Source organism: Rhea americana, unplaced genomic scaffold, assembly GCF_003343005.1.
Source record: "Rhea americana isolate MKP2758 unplaced genomic scaffold, rheAme1 scaffold_102, whole genome shotgun sequence".
In the NCBI taxonomy this organism is placed as follows: Eukaryota; Metazoa; Chordata; class Aves; order Rheiformes; family Rheidae; genus Rhea; species Rhea americana.
The window spans coordinates 2,018,393-2,036,431 of NW_028185062.1; the positions used below are offsets into that span (position 1 = coordinate 2,018,393).

The following is an 18,039-nucleotide window of genomic DNA, read 5'->3' on the forward strand; positions in this document are numbered from 1 at the left end:
CACATACAGGTATGGTGAATCCTCCTGAAAAGTGATGGAGCTTCTTAAGCTTGTCAGCTGTCTGTTCACCTTGCTGCTTGTTCTCTAGCAGTTAGGTGAACTCCTGTGTGAATAGTCGGGAAACTGAGCATTAGAGTCTATATTGTACTGGACTCTTACCACAACCACGTGGCTTTTTCTCTTCTGTGCTGTATTTCACTTTGGGCTCATACCCACTACTGCTTTAGCCAAGGAAGATGGCAAATGTTAAAGGGAAGAAGAGATGCCCTGTGTATTTTCTTGTTAGGGAAAGAACATTGGACTTACTATTCCTGTTACTTCTGTTGATAGGTATTCCTGATACAGAGCTAGTAAAACCCATACTCAAATASCAAAAAGTGTTTGGGTTTTCTACCTCTGCCATTTAACACTGTGCCGGGAGGGACTGGATTACATGGTGATAAGTGCTCCACCTCTGCTTTGGAATGAAGATGAAACTAAGTGAGTATCATCAAGAAAAGAATGTGACAAACATCACATCAGAAATACTAAGAAACAGCAGTGATAAAATGTTTGGCAGATCAAAGACAGTGTGGCTAAGAAATAGCAAYGGCAAAAGACAGTGTAAAGAGAGAGAGGGCAAACAGGAAAAAAGAATGCAAGTTACAGCTGTGTAATCAAATTGCTTGGATACATAATGAGACCCAGCCCTGAAAATATTCTATCAGAATATCAGAGCAGAGGCCGAGCAGACAAATGGCATCTGCAAGGCAACTGTTGATGATGCATTAACAGTTGATGTGAGACTTCAGGCTGTTAAGTAGCCTAGAAAAATGCCCAGTTCCTTCTGGCAATCAAAATTCTGTTAAGYCACAGTGTAACTTTCTTGACTCAGRGGTGACTCTGGTTTGKGGTCTGCAGCTGGAGTCATTATGCCGTTATGAAGGGCCTTCCACAAACTGGGTATGCCAAACTGCATGGCAGAACTTCAAAGGGCTTTTCTAGCCCTCCCTGATGCGCACTTGGAGTGACCCAGCTCCAGGTTCCGCACAGTTGTCTGATCCTTGTTTTTCTTGCTTTTGCTGTGTAGTAACTTCTGTAGTCTGCCCTGTCATTTTGTGGTGCGTAGCAGTGGAAATGTGCTTCTGTTACTCCCTCTGCATTTTTTGATTCTGATCTCCAATAGATAGAGGGGTTGCGCTGAACTGTACACCCATCAGGAGGACCTCTGGTTACCAATGTAACAAACTAATAAGGACTTCTGAAATTCACCCTGTTATCAGTCAAGGAAAATTGAGACATTCGTGTCTGTACCTCATTATTTCCTGTATCTAGATGGATTATCACTGTGCAGATGAATTCTGGAAGTCACAGAATAAAATTCCACRTATTTTTAGAAAGCTTAGAAGCACCCTATCAGTAGTGTTAAAATGAAAATATTAGAAAAGTTTTATTTAATATCAGCCAAGTTTTTCCTAGCAAAGTACTCTAAAAACAAGAGATCAGCTAGCTCATTCCTCTATCTGGAAACACTTGTCAAAGACCACCCTCTGCCATCAGCTGCTATAAACCATATCGATCTGAGTTTTGCCTTTGCATATGGTAAAGGTTTTCCTCTCTCTTTACTAAAGATCTGACTCACTGTCCCAGCAGATCTTGAGGATTTTCTGTAGCACTGGATATTCTGCAGGGGTTGAAGCAGAACAGGGTGGCTGCTGGCAGCAAGCTGAGGAGTTTCTAGGGCAGGCAAACAGTGTGGATGGGTCCAACACTTCCTTCAAGATTGAGTTTTACGGTAGACAGACTGCTAGCAGATGTCTAGTCTCTGTCAGCAGTGAGGGAACCTGCAGCAGCTCGCGAGTTCCTCAGAGTTAAAGATGAGTCACTTTAAAGTTACTGGATTTTCTTATTGCTCCACTTCCTCTGTTTTCTGATGATAAATAAGTACGAAATGAGAGCCTGGCAATTCTCTTGGGAGTTCCTGCAGCTTGTTTGTTTTCTGAAAATGCTTCATGTTATCTAATTTTGTTACACTTGTTAATAACAACAACTTTCCTAAAAAACTTCTCTTGAGAAAACTAACCACAGCTTTGAGAACACAGCTGCAGAACACAGAAGACTATCTCAGAAACTTGAAGATGCACTATCTTCTTCTGCCAGCTAAYTTAGCATTGCTCTATAGCTTTGTATTAAGTAAATCTGTCCAGGTGTGTCCCTGCTCTCAGAGCCGTTAAATATTTACATTGCTGCTGCTGAGTTGGTCTGAATGTCTTAACATTAATTACAAATATTTACTGCTGTGATTCTACATGATAGAAATTTTCTGCTATGCAGAGCATAYGCCAAACATGTGCTAAAACATACACTTTTTTATTTTTTATTTTATTTTTTTATTTTTTAATTTTTTTGCAGATAACTACAAGAAACAATGACTTAGGTGAGTTTGATTTTAATTACTTTATAAGTAATTACTGCAGGTTTTGGTGGGAGGGTGGAGGAGCTGCTTCTTTCTACCTTATTCTCCTAATACAGTACATTTTTTCTCTTTGAAAATGCCCAGTATCAGTGGAAAATAATTCATGAAATTCAGAGCACAGATGTGTGTTAAAATTGYGGTCGATTTCTTTATTTGTTGTTGTGACAGAGAAAATAGAGTTGAGTAATTGCTATAAGGAWTTTTTTTTTTACATGAAGCCTCAGTAAATCAGAATCCTTTTTACTTTTCTTTCCAAAGTGATATCAAGTCACTTCTTTGTCTGCTGTACCCAAAGTTATTGTTAATTTTTGGCATAATAACCAGTAGCTTTTGTCTATGAGAAACATATTCCAAGTATTTGTGAATCGGAATGGAGAAGCCTGTCACAATGCCGTACTATGTACAATGTCAAACTAATAGGTAACCTGGAAATTAATGGCTAGCATGTACTCAATATGCATGATAGAAAGTCATTTCTTTTGTATGGCTTATTCCATGTTTTCAGAGGTCAGTTATGACTTCTCTTTAGCTCCACAAGCTCTAATGAAGAGAAATCATTTACAGTGCTAGAGAGCCTTCCACTCTAAAGCTCCCAGAACTTCTTAAACTAATACATATTTAGTCACAGCTTTGATTAGAGCTGCACTATGACATCTATATTAATATTAATCTCTCCTCTCCATGAAGTCAAACCTAACCAATGTCAGCATATTGTGTTATGCACTCAGTACTAATTTGCTAGTCCTTTTTTACATTACTGGAAAGTAACCCTTCACTGGAAGAAATTTCTAAAGGTACAATAGCTTGGCTAGTGCATGCCTCTCATCTCCATTTTGCACTTTTGTAATTTGCCTTCTTGCACGTTCTTTCTTTTTTTCATCTGCCAGAYAGTGGAACAGCTGTGTACGAAGGAGACATCCTCTTGAGAAGAGGGCAACGCAGTGCAATTAACTGTGAGAGTTGTTTATGGCCCAAGTCACAAGATGGACTAGTCAAGGTTCCCATTAACATCTCTTCTGATTTCTGTAAGTGCATGCAAATGGATGACATGAAGTTAGCATCGATATTCTGAATTCTGTGCCTTATTTTATAACGATTCTGTGGCATCCATCAAAAGCAGTCTTAGTTCAAATGAAAACTTTTTGATACATCTCTTCTGMTAATCTGTTGGCCCTACGATAGTTCAGCTGACTCCAAATATGCTAGTTACAAACACTAATATGCACAGTTACTTGGGCAGTACTTCTTATGTAAATACCAGTTCATTTTAACTACGCGTTAATTCCTACTACTACAATGAACTCGCTGACAGTTAGCAAGTGCAGAAGAAAAAATACAATCTGTTCTCACCGTGAATATATTTGTGTCAAAATGCATTATTCACAGGAAGATTCTTTGAAACTCTACAATATTTTGAATCTCCAAAAGAAATGTTCCCCCACCAGAAATCCTGCAGAGGAAAAATCTCCTCAGATTTTTTTTCTTGTTGTTTCCTTTACGTCAGTCAATAGGTTGCAGGACCAATATCTTTTTCTAGAAAATTGTTCTAGCAGACTTCATATCAGCGGTGTTCCATCTCTCCCTCTCTGAGGCTCCCATAGAGACCTTTCCTAAGATCTCTCTTTGAGGGAAAATGATACGGCAGTGAAATACAGCCTGGGCCTGGTTCCCATTCCTGGGGATTCGTTATGCTACTGTTTGGCCAGGGGAAGGCTGGGGAGAGCCCAGTCTTTGCGTTATGCAGGCTGCTCCTCTGCCCCTGTGTGCTTCCAGAACTGCAGTGCATACTCATGTGGGTAGGTAAGGGTTATTCTCTCTGCCTCGCTCTCTCAAAACTTTAAGGTTGAGGAAATTGAGACACAAAGTAGRTGGAGATGATTCATAATTGAGGAGGCTAAATTAGGCCAAAATGTTCAAAAGTAGAAAACTGTTCCAATCTATATTTGGCACCTGAATAGAAATGCTGTGATCTTCACAGCTTCTGAACACTGGCTGCCTGAAATGACTTCAAGGGGTGCACGGCAAGCGTTCATTGTCTCTAATAAACAAGCTAGATTTTTGGTGCTTAACTACAGTCAGATGGCTCATTTGGGAAACTCTAATCCAATTATTTGTATTTCAAGCCTTGTTTCACTTTTTTGCTTTTGTCTACTGGAGAATATAATGCCATTCCTTCACTTTCCTCTCCCTGTCACCTATATAATGCATAAGGGCCGGCTGTAATTATTGCATCTCCCCCTCAAAATCTAATCAATTTGAATATCTCTGCCCCTTATTCTGATTGTACCTATGATAAAAAGCTAAAGTAGTGTGAAGATTAAGGAATGTAMCCCATCTTATTTTACACTGATAAACCAAGTAAGATTTTTTTTTGGCCCCTTTCTCTTCYCAGCGGTAACAGAGAGGTCTTGGATTGCTGATGCTTTGCAAGAGGTTTCCACACTGACTTGTGTGCAGTTTGTAAACCGCACTACAGAAGCAGACTATGTGCACATTGAACGTGGGCAGAGGTAAGTTCTCTGACTCCTGGGAGTGGGAGCAYCCAAAAGTTTTTGGTTTATTCCTTTTGGTTTGTCTTTCAGCTTCTTTCCTATTTAGTCTGGATTTAAGTAATTCCCCTTTCTAGCCTAGGAGTCAAGATCCAGAGGGCAGGTRCAATTTTTCATTTTTCTTTGTACTRGTAGTTAATCACGTTCCTTATGGCTGCAGGGACAAATTTGTGTGTGGRTTTCATTGAAAATAACAGGACATAATTCAAAATGGGGTATTTTCCTTAAATATTAGGAAAAAATTAGGAAAAAATATAATTGCCTCAGGTGYCTTGTTTAACTACTTGAACTGTTTAATCTTAGTTTGACATAGCCCATTTACTGTTTTGAAATTCACCACACTTATCACAAAAGCTTTACTTTTCCCTTTCTGTAGTTTTAGTCTGGCAGCTTTCAGTAGCCAACAATGTCACAGCGGTGACTATTTGCACGTGTCCCCTGTGGCTGCACATTTAGAGGCGCTGGGTGGCTTAAYTGGTACATCTACTTCTTTGTATTTGCTGAATGTGACCGTTTTGGTTAYTGATTGGCTATTCTTAGCTGCTGGTCTTACTTTGGAAAAATTGGAGGACGTCAAGCACTAGGCCTGATGAAAAATGGCTGCATGGATAAAGGAGCAATTCAGCATGAAATGAACCATGCACTGGGCCTCATCCACGAACAGGCACGGAGTGACCGGGACAGTTTTGTCAAGATCATGTGGGAACATATTTTGTCAGGTATGTCCACTAAATCTTAAGAGAAAACATGCAGTTTTGAAGATAAATGAGAATATTTCTTCTGAAAACAGCAATACAAATAATCATCATTGATACCTAGCTGAGTTGTAGCAGCAGTACATTCATTGTGATGATATTCCTTGATCAGAGTTTGCTTTTACTACTCTGTTTTTACTACTTTGTTTTTCTGCTGCCACAGCTATGTTAGCATATTTCTGATACAGGTGCAGCCTAAAAGTAGGATCTTGATCACATCCTGAGCTTGAGACCTTATATACGCAATAACAGTCAGGAACATGAAATGTGGTAGCAAGGAGAAAAGGGAATCATCTATTTTCTGTTGTGGGGAGTACAGGAGGTAATGGTCTTGAATCGCTTGAAATCAGGTCACATTAGGAAAACATTTGTGGAAATGAAGACAGTAAAGCACTGGAATACGTTGGCCAGGAAGAGCATGGAGTCTTTGTAACCGGAGCTTTTCAGGATATTCTTGAGGTGTTTTTTTTTTTAGTCTTATTCTCTGCGATGATCTCTGTCCACAGTCTGGGTGAAGGCTTATGTAAGGTTTTGAGCATGTCACAAATATACACCATCACTCTCTTCTGTTCTTTAGCTCAGTCCTGAATGTGCTCTGATCTGTGCTTGTCCTAAGCCTATGACCATAGGGATACTTGTTGGCATTGCAGCAACATCATATAACTGAAGCCGGGCAAACAATTTAGCCATCAAGATCCTCAGTGTTTGCCATGGGAGTAAATGAGATTTGTAGGCAGTGTGAGCTCTGACAGCCTTTAGAGTACAGTGGAGATGCTCCTGAATTCCTGGCACACAGACAGCTGRAACAGCTTTCAGAGATTATACTTTTAGCTCTACTTGCTGGCCAATACTCCTCAACCTAGCACTAGGTGCAGCCTGTCAGTCTTTCTGTACACAGTCTGGTAACCCTTGCATGCTTCATCTGATCAACTCCAAATATGGAATAAATATCCTAAGTGTTGGTGGGTAGAGCTCTCAAGTTGGGAGCCAGTCAGAAAGCTAGAGATGGGAGAAGGCAGACTGGTAAAATATTGTTCCTTTCTTATCTCTGAAATTGTCCTTAACCCAAAGATCATTTGATAGCCATATTAATATCTTCCAGTGATTCTACCCAACCCCACTCTGCTTTTTGTCTTGGTGGATGTAAGGTGTTGGCATTTTGTCCTACATAGAGGCCATATTAGGACCAATCAGGAAAGCCTAAGGATGGTGGAATGGGGGAAGAGAAGTGTACACAGATTTGGCCAGGAAGCCACAGACCATAGGACTTCTTTAGTTGAAGTGGAGTGATGTGGTGGGGAATCTTGGTTTGAAGAAGTGCACAGCMAATCTGTCTGAGGAAAACTGCAGAAATATGGAAGGTGGCAGGCAGAAGTCATAGCACTGGCAGTAAGTGAAATATAGCCTGAACTGTAAATGAGAACAACGGGCCCCATGAAGTAGGTGAGAATGGAAGCACGTACAGCCACTAGCATGTGGGACACTGGAATCAGTATGATGCAAGAGAAAAGACTGCAAATATTTGCTCTACAAAGGATATTATAGACACTTCTGTGAGAAGAAGGAGCAATAGGGAATGCTCAGGACTGGTAAAACTGTAGCAGAAAGCAAGTGAATGTTATTTGGGAAAAAAAGAAATAGGACGAATGGTTTGGGGACCTGCCCTTGAGCTGTGTGCTGGGACAATAAAGAGATACAGGCCTGAATGGTAGGAAGTCCTAGAGAAAGGAAAATGAGAAGGTGATACACAGGAGAAAGCGGGAGAAGGGATGCAAGGAGCCACTTGTTTGTGACAGCTACAAGCATGCTGGACAAGCTACAACATTTGTAATGAAATAATAGTGGACTTGGACCTTTATAAAGAATGAATAGTAGTAAATAAGGCTGGACAACTGAATACCAAATTCTATATTTTTAGTTCTTCAGTGTCATACACAGCTGAAAACACATTTTTTTTCGTCCAGCTGCAGCATGACTGTTTTTATTACAAATTCCTAACACAGTGTTCTCCAAACTCTCTTCATCTGTTCCCAAGATATCCCAAGTAAATTCCATGTGTGCTGTTCTTTAAATGTCAGTTCTGGGGTTATAGTGTAACTATGCTATGAATTGTTTGCCATTGTTGTACAACAAGGATGTCATGTTTGAAAAAGGTATTCCTCTTCCCTGGAAGAGGAATTTAAAAACATGAAGTTATACCTAAGATATGAGATATAAATAAAATCTCACTTACACCAYTTTTGCAGGGGAAAGACCACCGGTTCAGATATCATTCTCAATGCTTACGAGTATAAGCAAGCTCTAAGTCAGGCCCATTATAATAAAAGGATAAGAGAGGGGGAAGAAGTGCGGAAGACAAAACTATACTGAAAGGGTGATGTATGCTCAGTGTTCTAGCAGGAAAAATCAGGAGTGAGGGCTGACTGATAGGTTAAAGGAGTTAGAATGCAGGGAGCATGCAATACAAGCAGTGTAGGAAAAGAATTCAAAGATGTGCAGGCAAAAAGAGATGAAGGGATACAGCCACATCCATGAGTATTCAATTTTAATGTGTATCTCCAGTAAAAATATGCCATCATTCAATGGTGCTGACGGCAGAGCTCCCTCCAACCTCAGTAGTGCAGAATCAGACCTCAAAACCTTTTGCAGGTTCCCARCTCTCCCACATGCTCTGTTTTTTTCTCCTGCTAGGCTTGCAGTATTGTGGATATTTGCTGGGTTTTGTTTTTACCCAGTGGTTCACCTTGGAAGTCATCCTCCTCCTTTGTTTTGACAAAATGCAGCTTGGTCATTTGCTGTCCACTTAAATACTGAAACTCAGCTTGTTTTTTCACAAACTAGTTGGGAACAAAACTATGTTTAGAGTCTTCAGCCAGACCTTCCCTTTCAGCTTTCAGTCACTACACTTAGATTCTAGCAGAGGTAGGGGTGTTTTATTTTTGTTTTTGAGTGGAGGAGATAGGTTAAGTAGACTGTACATTTGTGTAGGTTTAGATAGTTGGCATGTGACAAGGCAGATGCCAAGGCAAGGAAGCTGCTCTGTACAGCTTAGCCCTGTTTTAATCCTGCTTTTTAACAAGCCAGTTCAGCAAAGCACTTCTACACACGTAGGCCAGCAGCTACCTCAATGCTTCACTGAAATTGAACTTTTTTGCTTTGTTTATCACCTCCAAAGAAACTAAACACCTGCTAACTCTTTTTGAAGTCAGTATAGRCAATAACAGGAATTGAGATAAAATCCTAATAGGATAGGAAATGCCAATGCTGATGAGAACTGGTTTGAGCCTCAAGTCAGTTTTTGAGCTACGAAAAGCCCTAAAGCCACTTTTATCCCATATATCTTGCCTAATTCAGAATTTCAAAGCTTCTCTTTGCATTTCCTAGTCCTGGTTGAGACCAGCACTAAAGGGTGTTACTGGAAGAGACTAGCTCTGTTTGCAAGCTTGCCAGCCAAGTTGTGCAAACTCAAAAGATTGAATCAGGATGATTTCTGACAAGTGTCCAATGCTGAACTCTTGCCCAGATGACTTGTAGTTTACAAACCACTAGTTACAATAACGAAAGTACAGATGTTGAACTGGGAAGAAGTGCTCAGTGGTTAGGTACTAGCCCAGATGTTGGGCAGACTGTGTTCAATTCTGTGCTCTGACATTGCTTGCTTGCCTGTTTCACCATGGGCAAGTGACCTAGGTATAACTCATATTAATGCCTTCCAGCCAACAGAGAAMTAGGTGCCTTCATATTAAAATGGCATGAAAATCCCTCGCTGAGTATGCCTCTCTCTCCTATGGCAATCCTGAGAGCCTGAATAGCTTCTGTGCATAACTTAGACAACTAAACCTAGGTGACATTCCAGCCTCATGTCTCTCGGCCACAGTCCTGTATCAGTATAACACCACTTTCTTACCTGACACAGGCTTTTTATGACTAAACGGGTRGTCATGGGGTGCTTAGCAGCTGTGAAGAGAGAGCTATATTAGCATCCTAGAGAGGATGTTTCCAGCTGACTTTATTTGACTCATGTCAGGTGGTTAGTCTAACTTGACTGCAGTTACTGATGATGGGTTTGACCAAAGATGAAGCCAGAACAGGACAGATAATGTATGTTTTGGTGCAAGTAAGAGACAAACCTTGTCCCTTTCTCTTGAGCTCTAAGGGCTCTATGTGTGGTTATCCACACATACCTCTGACTTTTTGATGTAGCTAGTCAGCCAGTTTTCCCTCTCAAGGCAGGACATAGCTTTGGGGCTGTAAGTTGGAGGCCTAAAATGTTCAAGATAATACACTGGTATATATTTAGAAATATATACACCGGTATATATTTATATATTCTAATAAAGAYGGACAGATTACAATACATTTTTATGAGGAGTGGAATTAGATTGAGTACATTGAAACTTTGACTTCTATTTGACTGAGGTTCTATTCTAAAGCCTGCTTAATTCAGTGGAAGTACTTCCATGGGCTTCAGAAGGCTTCAGTACTTTCAGAAGACTTGGGTTCCTATGTGAGAAGCAGTGTGTAAGGATTTCATGATTTGTACCCTAAGCTAGTCTTAAAATTATAACAGCAGGCAGTGTCTGAGAACAGCAATATCACTCTTCCCAAGTGGCAGGATCTACTTTCCTGTTCTGAATGAAATATTGTTTTCCTACCTTACAGGAGAACAAGGAAACTTTGGGAAAGTGAATTCCAAAAATCTTGGTCTTCCCTATGACTATTCTTCTGTGATGCACTATGGCGCGTAAGTCGGTTTCTGAAGTTGTCTTTCATAGGAACAGTGTTCAGATCTCCTGCTTAGATCTGGGGAGATAGAATTGTCCTGTGCATGGACTGGTTTTTGCTATTCACTTAAAATTGAGTGAAYAGACATCATAATCAAAGGTGAATACTTCCTCTGTCAGAGGTATTCATGGAAAATAAAATTGGTGGAGATAGAAAAAACTAGGACAATGTTTTCTATTGCTGTACTTGTGCCTCTTTCTAGAGGTCTTTGTGGCTATRGCCAAAGCAACTCTATCTAAGCCAGTTCTAAGTCTATGATAGGCTGTTACGGGGTTAATGAAATCATATAGGCAATGGTATTTGCATAGATAAAAAGGAAATTTGAATTGTTTTATGGCATTAAGGTRTTCTATGCTGCTACAAGAAAACTTTCTTTTTTTAATGCTGCCTAAGGTTGCATTTTAGTCCACTACATACAAACTTGTATCATGCACCTTCTCTGGTACTTCCATTATCAAGTAACAGCTCCCGGACAAAACAGTGAAATAAAACTTGTTTAGCAGGAAGAAGGAAATTGCAGGTATCAAACATATAAAGAATTAGCAACTGAGATAAACTATTGCAGATCCTCTGTCTCTTTGAACCATGAAGGTGSGATGCAGCTCACTTTGTCAGGAGAAAGTTCTCAGGACAATGCCATTTTTCCTTGTTTCTTACTTTCATTTGCTGCACACAAAATAGCTGTCATGCTGTTGTTCTTTAGAAAAGACTAACTGATTTCTGAGAAGTTTCTTGCCCTTTTCCATAGAAATTCTGGGCAGATGGTGCAAGAATATGTTTATGCAATTAGAGAACTTCACCATTTAAAAGAAAAGTGATTTAGAAATGTGACTTCCGTACTTCTACAGGTTTGATTTCTCTAGCACTCCTGGGGAACCAACTATYGTACCAATTCCTGACCCCTCTGTACCCATTGGGCAGAGAGAAGGACTGAGTAACTTGGATGTGGCTAAAATCAACAAGCTCTACAAGTGCAGTAAGTGCTGTAGACACTTCATCCATTTATAGGTGAATCCTTATTCAGTTGGTGTCTGTAGGAACTTCAGACATCCCTCAGAAGAACTCAGCCCGCAACTGTTTCTTTCTTTCTCAGCCCTGTAAGAGGGCTTGTATGCATGTGGAAAAAATCATCCCTGTGCCAAGTTACTGCCTCTGGGGAAAAGCAATTTATTTTCAATAATTGACTATTGTTCTAAGAGGTGTTGATCTGGTCCCTGGCCTTTGACACAAGGAAAAGCCATCAGAAAAATCATCCTAGCAGCTGCCCCTGAACTTCTCATTTCAGGAAAGCCCTGACAGTTGCAAAGCATGCAAGGTATCGCCAGCCATGATTATAGTTTAGAATCACATTTATCAGTGGTAACATCAGGTCTGTGGGTTCTTTCAATTAGAAAATGATTGTAAGTGTGGGTGCCATTTAGGCTGGTTAGAATATTTCTTTGAGGGGAATTCCCCTGGCTTTATGTAGAATTATTTACTTTCTTGCTCATCCATTGCTTACTCATCACTACAGTATCTGAAGCTCTAGAAACACCTAGCATTCCTTTACAGCAGGAGCTCCTCAGTCAGGACACAGAACAACAGGTAAAACACCAGACATGCTCCTGCAATGCAGTTTTGCCATGACTCCCAGTAGATAGGCTAATGATTTAGAAGATATTTGAATTCTCTGAAATGTTGTTCCATTACTTTCCAGCAAAAGAGTCATTAATATGGTCTGAATACTAGTGTACCAAATTCTGCTCTGAACTGTGTGTAGAACACTGTTAAATAATCTGTCAGTAATAGGGATCAGTATTCCTTCAATGGATAGTCAGGTACAGCAACCAGGGTGGTTCCTCCCAATTTCTTAACTGCACGTGAGATGAGTTTTCAGTTGAATAGCATCTGTCCTGATCTCAATGATTTCAGAATGCAAATAAACTCTTGATAGGCAGGCCGGAAATAAATCACATTTCAATACCACTATTACATAATTAGAGCTGTATCTTTTGAAAGAAAAGGTCTAGATTTCAAAAATGGGGGGGACACCTATTAAGAGAAAAAATGGTATAAAATAAAGTCCAGTTGTTTCAAGGACAGTAAGGGGGAAGAGAAAGATGTCCGTATTTTATAATTTTGTGTTACACAGATAGCTTGATAATCATATTACATGTGGAAAGTCAAAAGACAAATGAGATCAAATGTCTGATGCAAATTGTAGAGAGCTGCATCTGGCACTTCTGGAAGATGTTTCTGTATTTTTTTTTTACTCTTTTCAACACTGTTTTGTTCCTTCCTGCAGATTGCTGTAGCTCTGTGTTACCTAAACATGAAGGCTCCTTCTCTTCCATCAATTATCCATCCCCCTACCCAAACAACAGCAACTGCCTGTGGTTGATCCGCATCCCTCAGAATAAGGTAATTTTTATTAGGAGAAAGAAGGTTTGAATGACAGTGGCAAGGCTATACAACATTATTCCTTTTCTTACTATGACTGTAGCACCTGGGAGCCATGTTCATGAACCAAGATGTTTAATCTGTTACGCAATGAATGAAAAACAGTCTCAGCAATTTTCAGAAGACTTCAGAAGTTTCATACAGACTATCACATGATTTATTTAAACTTGATTTTTATCTAGTTAAGATTTGATGTCTTTTATAAAGATAGGCAATAGTCAGACATCAGTCATAAGGATCAGTAACAAGGTAGCCAACTGAAATTCTGTATTTGTTATACAGAAGGTCAAATTTCAATGACAGATGGATAGTAAAATGGATATAAAGTCCTAGTTCACTTGTTCATAACAATTGGTTTTAATATTTCCCTGTGTTCTCCAGTAAATCCAATATCTGTTTTCTTGTTTGTTGGAAGGTTTTCCTGCAGTTTGAGGCTTTTGATCTTCAACTCTCCTCAGGTTGTTCTTCTGACTATGTAAAAATTTACAATGGAAACAGCAAGAATGCTCCGGTTTTGCTGGACAAGTATTGTGGGAAGAGACCACTGCCTTCCTTAGTTGCTTCTGGATCCACAGTGCTGATAGAGTTTGCAAGTGATGAGACCATTACAGCCACAGGATTCAGAGCCTCCTACATCAGGGGTATGAACACTCCTTCACAGAGCTTGCAGAATAGCATTAATAGTATTCATATAGAAAAACTGAAAGTTTGAAAATTTACTCCAGRGTAGGATTTTCCATGTTATTCTTTACCTCCATAGGAATTATACAGAAAGCTAAATGCTGATGAGGTTGAARGTGAGCAGGAAACAGAAAACAGGATGTTACATGGATCTTGCAACAGCAGTCCTGAAAACGCCCTCACATTCTTCTGAGAGCTCTGCTAGGCTTCTTCACATCTGTAAAACAGCTTTTTTAAATAAAAATTCAATGACTAGCAGGAGCAGTGCAGCCACAGAGAAAAAAAATGCAGAAATCAACAAGAAATCTCTCCAATAAGATGTAAAGTCAGGATTTGGGCCATATGTTATTCAAGCCCATGTGGCATTTTACTCAACAGGAAGGATAACAACTTTGGACAATTTTTACTTTCTGAGTTAAAGGCTTTTATTATGTGTTCTGAAGTGAATTGAGTTTCAGCAGTGTCTGTTTTATGAACACATTGATGCATTACAAATGGACTGCTGGATATAATTGTGTAGTGCTGCAACATACTTTTAGTTAGAAGGCACTAGTCCAAATAACTGAATTCTTGTTATTTCAGCTGAAAATGCTGCCTTTTAAAACAGAAACTGAGGAAATCATAGAAATTTAATTTTTTACTCTTTTCACATTAGTCTTGACTGTTCAGTTTTCCAGATGGAATCAGACCTAGCTTGATAATGCAATCTGAGATACTTAAGTTAATTCATCTCTGAAAGTGCAGTAAATTAGCCCCATTAAAATGCTCTGCTAACGTGGTAACACTTCATTGTAAAAGGCAGATGAATCTTTAAGTCTGGTTGTCTGTGTCCTCCAAAGGTTATTTAGCAGCCGTGCTTYTAGCTGCTTCAGCACAGCTGCTGGTATAAACACTAGGCAAAGAAATAAAATAGTTGAGCAGCAGATTTTTAATGTAGCAAACTTTCTCTTGGCTTGAAATAAAATACAAGAACATAAGCAAGCTTACTTTTCCACTGTCAAAATACTCTTGTCAATAAGCCTTTCTGTTTTTTATCCTTTACACCCTCAGTGAATTGTGGGGATACTTTCACAGTCTCAAATGGAGTCATCACATCTCCAAATTACCCCAACAAATACCCTAAAAACCAAGCATGCTTCTGGATCATCAGTTCTCCAGTCGGATACAAGGTAAGGCATAGAGGAATTCTTTTGGTGGCTTCAGCAGTGTTCTCTAATTGAATCTTTTTGCCTTAGAGGATAACAGCTGTTATGTCACATTTTAAGCAGGCATTCTCAGAGTGAAAATCTGAACACACAAACCCAATTAAACTTATATTGAATCTTGATATTTGAGATGATCATCAAGGGAAAACCTATATATGCACGTAAACTCTTATTAATTTAGCTTGTACATGTATGTCTTGCTCAGAATAATCCCTAGGTAATACAGTCACCACTAAGAAACTGAAATATTGCACAGGCACTCTTCCTATTTTCCTCCAGAGAACAGAATTTAAAGCATACAAGACAAACATTGCCTGTTACTGCTGCTTCTAATCCAAATTCTAATAAACTCAACAGTTCAGTATTAATAATTTGCATTATAGGATCAGGATGTGGTGCAAATAAAATAAAAAAACCATTAACGCCTAAGGAATGTAGACTGTATTTGTACTTTTTACATACAAAGGGTAAGAGAAAAGGATGTAACTTGAAAGCAAAGTGCTTTTGTATTTTCTCTAGATATCTCTAAAAATGTTATCTTTTGAGCTGGAAGATGATGACAGATGCATCTATGACTACCTGCTCATACATGATGGAAGTCGACCTAGATCACCTGCAGTTGGCCCATACTGTGGCACAAAGAAGGTTGCAGACTTCACTTCCACTGGGAACTTTGTTCTAGTTGAATTTCACAGTGACATAGTATGGGAGTTTAGTGGATTCAAGATGAATTACACATTTGGTAGGTAGTACTGAACAGATGGGGGTGGGAGGGTTGGAAAGCAAAATGAAGGTGAGACCAGCTACAGGTAAAAGATGCCACTGACTTCTGTTTGAGACTCCTAGCTTTTTGTTACAGTCATCCCACTGCTGGTGTTGCATGGCTGAATGTAAKAGCAGAACTGAAACACTGGAACCATGCTTTCAAGAACTTGTCATGTTACATAGTGGACTGCTTAGAAAGTAGGCCCCAAAAGATTTCAAAATATGGCTATGGAGCAACTTTAACCCATTTTCAAATGTTATGACCCATCCTTATCTACATTCGAGTATGCATACAGAAAAACCTTCAGGYACATGCTTACTTGTGCTTTGAAACAAAGTTTGCTTGTAGAGTTAATATAACCACATTAGCTTAGCCTGGAAAWCACCACTTTATACTAAGGATGGAAGTCAGGATTTGGATGCAGCACCTCAACTCAAAGAATTATATTAACCCCCTGTTGTGAGATGAACTAGATCAGGGAATAAATTTGACTAAAAGGAAACCCTCAATAGCAGGAACATGCAGTCAGGGAGAGGGCAAGGAGGGAAGTATAACAGACATTCATATGAATAAACCATATCTTGAGTCAGGTACTGTTATTTTACGTGGAGTATTGCAAATATATATATATTTTTAAATAACATTTAAAGTCATTTAGTCTATTAACTGCAAATAGCCTTAGTAACTTTGGACACCCTATCAGGCGTGCAGTTTCTTGTCTGTATAGAGAAATTTTCCACCCCTTAGAGGACTGAAGAAGTTGCAGATAAGTTTCTTCTTTCCTATCAAGGGCTTTTCAGTCTGAGATCTAAACATTTCCGTGTGAATCACTTTAAGGGATAGGCATGTTAGCTGAAGCTCCCAAACACACTCCAAACCACCTTCCAGCCCTYTGCAGATATCAAAAACTTTAGCTTTCCTCTAAGTTCTGCTAAAATCTCTGGTTTCCTCCTAGCAACCTCCACTTCAGTTGAACATTATTTGTCTATAAATCTGTGACCCACCAAACAGGAAAATGCAAGGTACAGAGCATTATTTATTTTGATGAATTCCTTGAAGAAGGGCATTCTCCCAGTAATGACTGCTGTTTGTTTTCACATAGTTAGTTCCAAATCTTAAATGGACAACCTGTAGAATCCACAGACTTTGCTAATAGGTGTACTCAACTGCACAGTGTAAAGGTATTTGTCTCTTAYAGACAATAATCCTCTCACCAGGGGCATTGTCTATAAATAATAATGATCTATAAGCTACTAATAATGTTCAGATTCTGTCATAGATGAATTTAGGGCAACTAGCCAGTRCAGACAACAAAGATGGTACGGCCAACAGTCTAGGATTCAAATGCTACCACAGGAGGACTCGGAGAAGTTGAAATAAAAGTTCAGTATTCACTTAAAACACCTCTGAAAGCCAAAATGTAAGCATGTAACCTTAAAAAATAAAGGTATCTAGCAGCAATTAATGTATCATTTCCACATAAATATACCACATGAAACAAAACAGTTGCTATCTTAATTGCATGCAAAGACAGAACTGTGATCGAAGGGAGCCACTCCCAGGAATCTGTGCACATGGAACAGGCTTGTGTCCATGCAGGCCAATTTTACCTGCTTTGGGATTGTCCAGGTTCTTATCAGGGTGGCAAGCCTTCTAGTGTATGCTTTCTTAACCCGTAAAAGCCAGAACAGAGATTTGCTAATTAATGCTGTYGAAAAAAGCAACTTGGAATAAAGCACTACAGAAACACAAAAAAATATTACTCATTGGTCTGTCTTTGTTTAATTTAAAACACACTTCCCTTACATAAGTAAATAACTGTGGTTGAGCCAACATTCACTTGAACGACTAAAAGCCCTCAGGCCTGACAGAAACTAAAGCAGCTTTTGGCATGCTGATAGTACAATTGATTCCTCATTTGGAAGTAAATGAGCCTACTGCAACAGCAAAAGACTACTGAAACTCAGTTTTCAATTTCAATGCAGTCATCTGCCCTTTTATCACAYTGAACTGCAAGGAGAAACATTACAGCCTGGGAGACTGAATGGACAGTGAGTCACATTTTTGAATCAATTTGAACTTTTTAAGGCCAGATTTACTTCTAGGTGCCTTGTATGATAGTAATCAAGCCCCAAGATCATCAAGACCCAGTCCCACACACTTAGGTACARTCTTCTAGTAAGTCAAAGAATATAATATTTGCAGCCAAAACCATTCAGGGCAGAGAACGTACAACTTCCTATGCAACAACTGAGTTTTGTTGAGATGAAGGAATATTAACCAAAGACTGTTTATTCTCTCCTACACGTTAAACAAACTGCAAACCTTATGGATTAAATGACCACACAGTATTTTAATAATCTGAGTTCCCTTTATCATAGGAAATATCCGCATGCAAGAAAAK

At 39.3% G+C, this 18,039-nt stretch overlaps 1 protein-coding gene across 1 annotated transcript; it reads left to right on the forward strand.

The window, feature by feature from the left end:
• Positions 1–2,117: 2,117 nt before the first annotated feature.
• On the forward strand, positions 2,118–15,619 carry LOC146601436 (embryonic protein UVS.2-like). The gene is made up of 11 exons (XM_085305387.1): positions 2,118–2,186; positions 2,392–2,416; positions 3,343–3,480; positions 4,848–4,965; positions 5,545–5,723; positions 10,422–10,503; positions 11,393–11,520; positions 12,829–12,944; positions 13,399–13,624; positions 14,715–14,833; positions 15,389–15,619. Exons 1-11 carry the CDS (start codon positions 2,118–2,120, stop codon positions 15,617–15,619), a joined length of 1,431 nt encoding a protein of 476 aa, XP_085161513.1.
• Positions 15,620–18,039: the final 2,420 nt, after the last annotated feature.